Raw genomic sequence first — 12593 nt, 5'->3', positions numbered from 1 at the left:
TTTAGGCTTCATAATGCACCACACATTTTCAATGGGAGACAGGTCTGGACTACAGGCAGGCCAGTCTAGTACCCGCACTCTTTTACTATGAAGCCACTCTGTTGTAACACGCGGCTTGGCATTGTCTTGCTGAAATAAGCAGGGGCGACCATGATAACGTTGCTTGGATGGCAACATATGTTGCTCCAAAAGCTGTATGTACCTTTCAGCATTAATGGTGCCTTCACAGATGTGTAAGTTACCCATGCCTTGGGCACTGATACACCCCCATACCATCACAGATGCTGGCTTTTGAACTTTGCGCCTATAACAATCCGGATAGTTATTTTCCTCTTTGTTACAGAGGACACGACGTCCACAGTTTCCAAAAACAATTTGAAATGTGGACTCATCAGACCACAGAACACTTTTCCACTTTGCATCAGTCCATTTTAGATGAGCTCGGGCCCAGCGAAGCCGGTGGCGTTTCTGGGTGTTGTTGATAAATGGCTTTGGCTTTGCATAGTAGAGTTTTAACTTGCACTTACAGATTTAACGACCAACTGTAGTTACTGATAGTTGTTTTCTGAAGTGTTCCTGAGCCCATGTGGTGATATCCTTTACACACCAATGTCACTTTTTGATGCAGTACCGCCTGAGGGATCGAAGGTCCGTAATATCATTGCTTACGTGCAGTGATTTCTCCAGATTCTCTGAACCTTTTGACGATATTACGGACCGTAGATAGTGAAATCCCTACATTCCTTGCAATAGCTGGTTGAGAAATGTTGTTCTTAAACAATTTGCTCACGCATTTGTTCACAAAGTGGTGACCCTCGCCCCATCCTTGTTTGTAAATGACTGAGCATTTCATGGAAGCTGCTTTTATACCCAATCATGGCACCCACCTGTTCCCAATTAGCCTGCTCGCCTGTGGGATGTTCCAAATAAGTGTTTGATGAGCATTCTTCAGCTTTTTTTTGCCACTTGTGCCAGCTTTTTTGAAACGTGTTGCAGGCATCAAATTCCAAATGAGCTAATATTTGCAAAAAATTTAGTTTTCCAGCATCTTGTTTTTGCAGTCTATTCAATTGAATATATGTTGACAAGAATTTGCAAATCGTTGTATTCTGTTTTTATTTACCATTTACACAACGTACCAACTTCACTGGTTTTGGGTTTTGTACATCACAGCGTATTTTAGCAACCCCCAGATGTGCCTCCTTGCGGCCGTGAGCACTAAGTTGAGCCTCGTCATAATTAGTTACCATCGGAAGTGTAATCTTACGAAATGACTTAAGATTTGAGCATTATAGACTTTGTTTGGGTTGCTCGACAAGAAAAGTTCACTTAACTCAGCATTCACAACAGGAACTTTTAAAGAAACAAGATAGTTCCACAAAATGTTGATTTTATTCTTGACAGTCACAGATGTATTTGTCAGTATCCAAAATATCACAATTTTTCTACCCAGGACCGCATCCAGAAAAATTTTAGAATTTGTTTATAAAACCAATCCAAAAGTAATGGGAATCTTCCTACAGCTCACGATTCCATTCCGATTCTTGGGGTAATGATTCGATTCAACACAATTCTTAATTCACTGCGGTTCTCGCATTTAATTTTGTATAAAAATGATTCAACCTCACAGGTTACAAAAGCTCCTCTTGACTGCTGACGTCTACACAAAACAAGCGCTGAGGTGGCCTGAAAACATTGTTTTGAAAATGCATTCCTAAACATACAATACATTCCAATGTGTTTTCTTTATTTTCAAGACTATTTACATTGTAGATTGTCACTGAAAGCATCAAAGCTATGACACCTGTGAAGTGAAAACCATTTCAGGTGACTACCTTTTGAAGCTCATCAAGAGAATGCAGAGAGTGTGCAAAACTGTAATCAGAGCAAAGGGTGGCTATTTCGAAGGAACTAGAATATAAAACATGTTTTCAGTTATTTCACCTTTTTTTATTAAGTACATAACTCCACATGTGTTCATTCATAGTTTTGATGCCTTCAGTGACAATCTACAATGTAAATAGTCATGAAAATAAAGAAAACGCATTGAATGAGAAGGTGTGTCCAAACCTTTGGCTTGTACCGTATATAGTATTTATGCATTTTTTTATTGTTTCTTGAACATTAGGAACCAATTTAGAACTAAAAAGTGCGCTTCAAATTTGAATCAAATTTTTATGAGCCCCCCTACAATCTTACACAACATGCTAAGTATATGCTAACCTTTTTCTGTTTTGAGTTTAGCCCCAATCCTATTTAGAAATGTTGTGAAGCGAGTCTTATTTAGTTTTACTCTGAACAAGAATGGTTTAGTTTTATTTTGGTGTAGTAAAAAAGACAACTTTAAGACGCAAGGGAGCGACCCCTCTGTCAGTGGCGACAGAACTGTGGTTTGTTTTCGAGCATCAATAGGATGTTGGCTTGAAACATTTCTTTTTGATCGACTTGTGTATTACTTTGGGCTTCATAGTAAGGAGCACAATCAATAAAATGCCCACCAAAGAAATACAAATGGTAACAAAAAGGACAATATACCAAAACATAGATTCCCCGGTTTCCTCTTGACACAGAAACAATCGGGAATGTAGGATGCTGTGGATTCGTAAGAGATCTGTACACTCCATGTCTGGCTGTCCCACCACATGGATTGTCTTTGTTCTTTCAAATGTCCGAAACCATTCTGTTTGGCAGCAGTTGAATGGATTTCCTGTGAGGAAAACAGTGTGAAGTTTTGAAGCTAAAGTCTTGGCCTGAGCTGAGGGGATAGTAGACAGCTTGTTGTCCCTCAAGTCAAGCAGTTTTAGGTCCAGCTTTACGACCGACGCGGGAATATGTGAGAGGGAATTGTAAGAAATATTCAGAGATTTCAGATTTAGAAAATCTGAGAAGTCAAAGTCCCCGATGTGTGTGTTTCCCAAACCTAGGTGCTGTAATGTGCTGCTCAAACTTCGTATGGACGGTTGGCCACTTAGCTCAGGGTTGTCAGACAGGTCTAAATGTGTGAGAGACATGCCGGAGAATGCAGACGGAGGAATTTTTCCGAGCTTGCATCCCTTTAAGTAAAGCCGCCTCAAGGACACGGTTGTTTTCCAGTCCACAGACGCTGTGTTCGAGCCTGTGCTGGCCTCAGCTTCGTCAGGAACACACGTGCCGATGTTGTTGTAACTCAGGTCCACTGATCCAAGGCTTGACAATGCAAAGAATAGTCCAGAAGATCCGCAGTCAAGATCATTGAGGCTGAGGTTGAGGTATGTGAGATTGCTAAGAGTTCCCAGTGTAACGTCATTGGTCACAATCTCCTTCAGGCGGTTGTTGCTAACATCCAACTCAAACAAGCTCCCAGAGAACTGCTCCAAAGTCAGATTCAAACTTTCCAGACAGTTGCCACACAACCGGAGTCGAGACAGGAATGGCATTTTCCGGATGAATCCTTGTGGGAAGTACTGCAACTGATTTCCTCGCAGGTCTAACATCTCCACCGAGGAGATGTCCCCGTGAAGGTTGTCATCCCACAGCCTAGCTGTTATGTTCGTAGTGTTCCTCATCGTGTTGTAGAATTCCACCGTAGTGGTCAGGTTTGGGTACGTGACGTTGTCCTCCAGGTGCTCGTAGAAACTCACGCTGTTGTAGGACAGGTAAAGATTTCTCAAGCGGCTCACGTTGGGTAAGAAAGGAAAAAATAGCAGTTTGTTATCGGACAGATCGAGCGTCTCTATTTGGAAGGTGTCATTGACGTCCTGCCTGGAGATGAACCACTCGATGAAGTTGTGGCTGGCGTTGAGAACCACCAGCTGGGTCATGTGGAAGTCAGTCAGGCAGGGCAGGTGATTGATGGCCAAATTGAGCCGCTGTAGTTTGGGAGTGTTGTCAAAGGCGTTGTCGATCTCAAACAGGAGGTTCCTCTGCAGGTCCAGCTCTTTGAGTAGTTGAAGATCCCTAAACGAGGTCTCATCGATGCGTTGCAAGAGGTTTCCAGAAAGATTTAGGTACTCCAAAGACGTCAGATTTTGAAGAAGAACTGCAGCCATTTCTTCATCCATCTTATTCTCTGATAGATCTAAAGATTTGAGCTCGGATAGCATCTTTAGAGCATTGCTGGTTTCCTCGTAGCTGATGTACAGATTATTATTAGCAAAATTGAGACTTTTTAACAATTTGGAGTGCTGAAAAGTGTTCCGCTTTAATGTCTCCAGATTATTGCAGGCTAAACTGAGGGTAGTGAGTGAGGGGTATTGAAGACAATTGCCCTGTAGTGTCTTAATGAGATTAAAATTGAGCTGAAGCTCCTCTGTGCTGCCTGGTAGTCCCGCAGGAACAGACGTGAGGTTGCTGTTGTTGCAGAGAGCTGTCCTTTGTGTCTGTAGAGAGAAAAAACAATTCATTTACTGGTGCTTCTGTTGACTCGAATGTCCTCAAAATGTGGCACAGAACACCGCGTTTTAGGGTTGTATGGTATACCGGTACTAGTATAGTATCGCGGTACTAATAAATCAAAAACAGTACTATACTCTGTTTGAAAAGTACCGGGTTTTTTTACAGGCATGACGCCGCAAATCATATTTTGGGGGTGAGCCAGATAATTACTACTTCATTACCTTACGACTACATCCTAATGCAGGGGTGTCAAACTCGTTTTCATTGAGGGCCACATCGCAGTTATGGTTGCCCTCAGAAGGCCGCTTTTAACAATAAGTAATATATGAATATACACTACCGTTCAAAAGTTTGGGGTCACCCAAACAATTTTGTGGAATAGCCTTCATTTCTAAGAACAAGAATAGACTGTCGAGTTTCAGATGAAAGTTCTCTTTTTCTGGCCATTTTGAGCATTTAATTGACCCCACAAATGTGATGCTCCAGAAACTCAATCTGCTCAAAGGAAGGTCAGTTTTGTAGCTTCTGTAACGAGCTAAACTGTTTTCAGATGTGTGAACATGATTGCACAAGGGTTTTCTAATCATCAATTAGCCTTCTAAACCAATGAGCAAACAAATTGTACCATTAGAACACTGGAGTGATAGTTTCTGGAAATGGGCCTCTATACACCTATGTAGATATTGCACCAAAAACCAGACATTTGCAGCTAGAAAAGTCATTTACCACATTAGCAATGTATAGAGTGTATTTCTTTAAAGTTAAGACTAGTTTAAAGTTATCTTCATTGAAAAGTACAGTGCTTTTCCTTCAAAAATAAGGACATTTCAATGTGACCCCAAACTTTTGAACGGTAGTGTACATGTGTATATATATAATACTTTAACAATATTTTTTTTACATAAGCTGCAAAAAAAATATAAAAATTTTACTTTAAAATCTGGCAGCTTAATTACCAGAATTTTACAGTAAAAGCAGTGTTTTTTTTTACAGCATATAAAAGAATGGAATGGAGAAACAAAACCATTGTTTTTAGCTGTAAAATTCAATTTTTACTGTAAATTCTTGTTGTTTTAATTGGTTTTTTTTTTGGTTTTTTTTAATGTTTTAGTGTCTTACTGTGTATGGAAAAAAACAGTACCAAAGTTGATTTTATGGTAAAAAAAAACTCAGTCAGCGAAATTTAACTGTAAAATCTACTGTCAATTTTACAGTCTACAATTTGATGCATAATTAGGGACCGAGTCCCTTTGGGACAGAGGACCCTATTGAATTTCTAGCGTTTTATTATTATACCGCCGCCTCTTTGAGCTGTAATTTGACCCCCTTAACATGCTTCCAAACTCACCAAATTGGACACACACATCAGGACTGGCGAAAATTGCGATCTAATCAAAAAACCAAACCCCAAAACTCAAAATTGTGCTCTAGCGCCCCCTAGGAAGAAAACACTGACAAAACTGCCTCTAACTCCCAGTAGGAATGTCGTAGAGACATGAAACAATGTCTATGTAGGTCTCACTTAGACCTAGATTTGTTACACTGACAACCCCCAGCAAAAATCAACAGGAAGTTTGCAATTCCCCCTTCAAAACAAAAGTTGAGTAAAAACAGTCACCTTTTTTTCAAACATTATCTCCTCTGAGCGCGTTTGTCGTGTCTGCTTCAAATTAGCACAGGAGAGAGATTGAACCCTTCTGATTAAAAGTTGATGAAAGAGTTTTAATTACTGCTCCGGTTTGGATTTTATGAGCCCTCAAAGTCGGTCCCGTCCATCGCTGCTTGCAGCTTTAATTTTGTTTTGAAATCATATTCAAGCACAGTATTTATGTTTATTTTAACAAAAACATTTTTGGGAATGCATGAAAATATAATACTTTGATTTTGATGATATTGAATATTAAAAGATATGCAATTGCATGCAGTACATGATTTTTAATGTCAAAAGGGAAAGGATGAATATATTTAGTAAGAAAATATTTTATTAAGGCATATTATTTCAGGCTTTGGCGGGCCACATAAAATAATGTGGCGGGCCAGATTTGGCCCCGGGGCCTTGAGTTTGACACCTGTGTCCTAATGCGTTATTTGACATGTGGTACCTAATCTAAAATATATGTACGGCCCACATATCACAAGATCAGTTATATTTTTTAAAGTTTGTTACATATTTCCTGCACAATTAATGTTCACTCTAAAACACAAGGTGTAAAACTCAAGGACCGGGGGGGCCACACACACCCTGGTAAATTTAACGGGGGAAAAAACCCCACATGTACGTCATACAATTGCATATTTTTTAAATCTAAATATTATATAATAGTGTAATGATTATATTATCATTCAGTCTAATTTGTTTTGTTAAAATGCTTTGTTAAAATGGGCTTGAATTATGATTTTAAAACAAGTTATCAATCAAATTGTACGTTGGAAAAATGACATATTTTATGGTTAAAAAAAAACCGGGAGATCTTTCACCAGTATTTTACTTTTACGGTACATGCTGTAAAAACTACCGTACATTTTACAGTAAAATTCTGATGACTGATCTGCCAGCTAAATCTACGTCTATCTCTATCGATGTATTTCAACAGTAAAAGATGGACTTAATCAAACTGTGTAATACAGACCTGGGCAAAATACGGCCTGCCAGACGTTCTACATAATTTTTTCCGACATTTAACATCAAAACTGTAGCCGCCATTATGATGTGCAGTGCTGTTTTTAAATGACCGTAAGTTTTGAACTATAGAAATTATTTTAATGGTTGAAATCTGCGCTTTTGGGTGTTATAGGAGTTATTACGGTAATCTACGTCACATCAGCTCAGACCAGGAACAAAGCAGAGTGGGCGGGGCTTGTTTTCAGAGCAGCCAGCCCCAAACACATGCGGAAGCAGATTTTTACAAGAAATCTCTGCATAAAAGTGATAATATATCATGATGTAGGTGTTTATTACACTTTGCATTCATATTTTGCTGTTTGTTACATTTTTCTTGTGTTTTGCTTTATTATAAAAGATATGTGTTAATATTCAGTGTTTTATTGTTCGTCCCACTTTCTTTATTTTAATGAACATTTTGGAAGTCCCGTTCAGTAAAAAACTGTAAAATTCCGTTCCATTTTTTTGAGGTGGTCTGTTTTTAGAATTCTATCAGACATTGTGACTTTTGGTATTGGTGTTCCTGGGAAAAAAAGGGACCCAAACACACATACTGTACAGCAGATTTTTACAGCTAAATGTGTATATATCATTTAAACCCCCCCAGACACATTTTTTCTCTCAATGTGGCTCCCGAGTCAAAATATTTGCCCAGCTCTGGTGTAATATCATGATTCATATATTATTCAATGTTACCATACCTGCGATGTGGCCCTAAATTAAAACAACAATAAAATATGATTTAACTATTGCATGTTAAAAATCCAACCAATTTCCTATTGAATTATTAACACAGCTGTCAATTAGTATTTGTAAGGCAGTTTTCTTTTCACATGTGGAAAAAAAAAAAAAAGCTATTTTACCAGGCGGCACGGATGATGTGGTGGATGACTTGAGGCCGGCGTCAAGGTGCTCCGTAGGGACATGAAGAAGAATAGTAAGCGACACAGCGAAGGGCCGTGAACTGACATTTTAACATCCTCACTAGGGGAAAGAGATGAAAAGATGAGATCTCACATAAATATACAAAAATCATAACAATACAACACAGAAAGAGCAAACTAATGTATTTATAACTGGATTAAAATAATCATTTATACCACCATGTGATCCAAAATGACCCAATTGTTTTGGTATCACAGATCACAGATTTTGGCCTTGTTTTTAAACTATATTTAGAAGTAAAACAAACAATGGCGCCTGTAATGTTGTTGTTTTTTGTCCAGTGACCATGAGGTGTGCTTTTTAGAGTCTACATGCACAGCATTCACTTATATGACCCAGTCCAAACAACCTTCTCTAGTCATGGCGCAGCTATCAAGGACAGTAATTCGTAATTGTATATAATTGAGATGAAAAGATGAGATTACACATAAATATACAAAAATCATAATAATACAACACAAAAAGAGCAAACTAATGTATTTATAACTGGATTAAAATAATCACTTATACCACCATGTGATCCAAAATTACCACATTTTTTGGTACTAGATCACAGATTTTGGTCATGTTTTTCAACTGTATTTAGAAATAAAACAAACAATGGAGCCTGTGAAGTTTTTTTTTTGGTCCAGTGACCATGAGGTGAGCTTTCTAGAGTCTACATGCACAGCAATTACTTATATGACCCAATCCAAACAACCTTCTCTAGTCATGGCGCAGATATCAAGGACAGTAATTATTAATTATATATAATTAATAAAATAATGAATCATTGCACAGCATTCACTTATATGACCCAATCCAAACAACCTTCTCTAGTCATGGCGCAGATATCAAGGACAGTAATGATTAATTATATATAATTAATAAAATAATGAATCATTGCACAGCATTCACTTATATGACCCAATCCAAACAACCTTCTCTAGTCATGGCGCAGATATCAAGGACAGTAATTATTAATTATATATAATTAATAAAATAATGAATCATTGCACAGCATTCACTTATATAACCTAATCCAAATAACAATCTCTAGTCATGGCGCAGATTTCAAGGACAGTAATGATTAATTATATATAATTAATAAAATAATGAATAATTGCACAGCATTCACTTATATAACCTAATCCAAATAACAATCTCTAGTCATGGCGCAGATTTCAAGGACAGTAATTATTAATTATATATAATGAATCATTGCACAGCATTCACTTATATGACCCAATCCTTTTTTGATTGATTGATTGAGACTTTTATTAGTAGGTTGCACAGTACAGTACATATTCCGTACAATTGACCACTAAATGGTAACACCCGAATAAGTTTTTCAACTTGTTTAAGTCCAAACAACCTTCTAGTCATGGTGCAGATATCTAGGACTGTAATGATTAATTATATATAATTAATAAAATAATGAATCATTGCACAGCATTCACTTATATAACCTAATCCAAATAACAATCTCTAGTCATGGCGCAGATTTCAAGGACAGTAATTATTAATTATATATAATTAATCATTGCACAGCATTCACTTATATGACCCAATCCAAACAACTTTCTCTATCTAGAAAGAAAAAGGAAAAAAAAACTTCAGCCAGCACAAAAAGTCAACCAACTTTTCACATAACACAATCTGCTCACTGAATGTTGGTGATATTATTAAAAAAATACCAAAAAATTCAAAATGACACCACCTTAGAATCCATTGCAAGGCATGATGGGAAAAATGCAAAAAAAACAACTCAACACTTAACCATGTTTGACGCATTTTAGCTGCTTGATACTTCTGATTGATTTCAAAGCTCTAAGGAGGTCGTTACGTAAGTAAACAATGTAGGAGTTGAACCTTCACATACTCTTAATATTCAATTCTAATTATTAATTATGTATCCATTATATTACTATTATATGTATGCATGCATATACTGTATATGTATATAGACGTTAGGTCAGGAAAAAACACACAGGCTATTTCATCCCTACAAGTCTGTTTTGCAGGTTTCCCTGCTCTTTGGGGCATTTTTTTCCCTGAAAAAAAATGTGTATTCTAAGCATGTGATGCTCCTTTAATGGCTTCTTTTTTTATCTTTCTATGATCCGGTACGTTCGCACCAAACACGAAATACGTCCAAACATTTGATAAAGTTCAACACAAATAATGCAACAGAACTATCCCTGAAAGCAGATTACGGCATCTAAATTATGTGGCTGGACGGGGACAGGTTTATTAAATATTACTACTAATAAGTGACATGCTCAAGCTCAAGAAATTGTTACTTTTTGTATATCAAATAGTATGAAAATAAATGGTCTAAACACAAATATATATCATGTAAATGTACAAATCAATGATACTGCATTTTTTAAATGGTCTTACTTGAATGCACCACATTTGTTTGTTCATCTCTTTTGTCTGAGGGTATGTTTTCGAGTAAATTGTTTTATTTATTTTTTTAATTTATCAGTCCAACAAAATTATTCATAATAATACAATCCCAATTCCAAAACCAAACCCGGCCCAGCAACATTCAGAATAGCAATCAACAGAGCAATTGAGAAGACACAAAACAATCCAAAAGTAGTCAAACAAAAATGAATAATATCAACAACAGTATCAATATTAATAACAATTCCAACATAGCAGTGATTAGAAATCCCTCATTTACATTATCATCACAGCCATTTATAAAAAAAAAGGGATAAAAACATTTAAAAAATGAATAGTGTCACAGTGGCTTACACTTGCATCACATCTCATAAGCTTGACAACACATTGTGTCCAATATTGTCCACAAAGATAAAATAAGTCATATTTTAGGTTCATTTGATAATTAAAACAAATTAAAATAATGGATCCCATATTCCAATATATGACTCATTATTATTTTAACTGAAAACCGTTGTTTTCTACTGATATCATCTCCATAGCTTGTGTGTACCAGTCAGTATGTGGTATGTGTGTATACTAGTCAGTATGTGGTATGTGTGTGTACCAGTCAGTATGCGTGTATACCAGTCGGTATGTGTGTATACCAGTCAGTATGTGGTATGTGTGTATACCAGTCAGTATGTGGTATGTGTGTAAACTAGTCAGTATGTGGTATGTGTGTATACCAGTCAGTATGTGGTATGTGTGTATACCAGTCAGTATGTGGTATGTGTATACCAGTCAGTATGTGGTATGTGTGTATACCAGTCAGTATGTGGTATGTGTGTATACCAGTCAGTATGTGGTATGTGTGTATACCAGTCAGTATGTGGTATGTGTGTATACCAGTCAGCATGTGGTATGTGTGTACACCAGTCAGCATGTGGTATGTGTGTACACCAGTCAGCATGTGGTATGTGTGTATACCAGTCAGCATGTGGTATGTGTGTATACCAGTCAGCATGTGGTATGTGTGTATACCAGTCAGCATGTGGTATGTGTGTATACCAGTCAGCATGTGGTATGTGTATACCAGTCAGCATGTGGTATGTGTATACCAGTCAGCATGTGGTATGTGTGTATACCAGTCAGTATGTGGTATGTGTGTATACCAGTCAGTATGTAGTATGTGTGTATACCAGTCAGTATGTGGTATGTGTGTATACCAGTTAGAATGTATTATGTGTGTATACCAGTCAGTATGTGGTATGTGTATACCAGTCAGTATGTGGTATGTGTGTATACCAGTCAGTATGTGGTATGTGTGTATACCAGTCAGTATGTGGTATGTGTGTAAACTAGTCAGTATGTGGTATGTGTGTATACCAGTCAGTATGTGGTATGTGTGTATACCAGTCAGTATGTGGTATGTGTGTATACCAGTCAGTATGTGGTATGTGTGTATACCAGTCAGTATGTGGTATGTGTGTATACCAGTCAGTATGTGGTATGTGTGTATACCAGTCAGTATGTGGTATGTGTGTATACCAGTCAGTATGTGGTATGTGTGTATACCAGTCAGTATGTGGTATGTGTGTATACCGGTTAGAATGTATTATGTGTGTATACCGGTTAGAATGTATTATGTGTGTATACCAGTCAGTATGTGGTATGTGTGTATACCAGTCAGTATGTGGTATGTGTATACCAGTCAGTAGGTGGTATGTGTGTATACGAGTCAGTATGTGGTATGTGTGTATACCAGTCAGTATGTGGTATGTGTGTATACCAGTCAGTATGTGGTATGTGTGTATACCAGTCAGTATGTGGTATGTGTGTATACCAGTCGGTATGTGTGTATACCAGTTAGAATGGATTGTGTGTATACCAGTCAGTATGAGTTGGACTATCAACATCTATCCATTTTTTTAACATTACCCTTTTTGTTATGATGCATATTGAAAGAAATGCATGTTCACGCTTTGATGACACGTTGCTAAACTGATGCAGATCACCAAGAATACAAGTTTGCAGTGTCATTGGGATGTTTATATTTAGGAATGTGATTGCTTATTTTGTTGTTTTCAACCACAACTCTTTTATTCTCCGACATTCCCACAATAAATGAACAAGAGTTCTCCCACACTTAATACATAACTTGCTATCTACTGCACCAATTTTAAACAGCTGAGAAGATGTCGAACACAATCTATTCAATATCTTAAATGGACTGCTTATT

At 37.3% G+C, this 12593-nt stretch overlaps 1 protein-coding gene across 2 annotated transcripts in view; it reads right to left on the bottom strand.

Annotated features, from left to right (window-relative positions):
- Positions 1-1373: 1373 nt before the first annotated feature.
- The window catches only part of LOC133630489 (transforming growth factor beta activator LRRC33-like), a 14104-nt gene continuing 2884 nt past the window's right edge, over positions 1374-12593 (bottom strand). The window contains exons 2-3 of one of the 2 annotated variants that reach the window (XM_062022098.1): positions 7900-8020; positions 1374-4358 (exon numbers count right to left, since the gene is read on the bottom strand). In XM_062022098.1, coding sequence (XP_061878082.1) covers positions 2406-4358; positions 7900-8007 — 2061 coding nt within the window. In that variant the 5' untranslated portion in view covers positions 8008-8020 and the 3' untranslated portion in view covers positions 1374-2405. The remainder of the gene's footprint in view (positions 4359-7899; positions 8021-12593) is intronic. The other variant, XM_062022099.1, reaches the window with a different exon arrangement.

Source organism: Entelurus aequoreus, linkage group LG15 (assembly GCF_033978785.1).
Source record: "Entelurus aequoreus isolate RoL-2023_Sb linkage group LG15, RoL_Eaeq_v1.1, whole genome shotgun sequence".
Taxonomy (NCBI): Eukaryota; Metazoa; Chordata; class Actinopteri; order Syngnathiformes; family Syngnathidae; genus Entelurus; species Entelurus aequoreus.
Note: the sequence above shows the minus strand (reverse complement) of the source record. Positions and strands in the feature narration are given on the sequence as shown.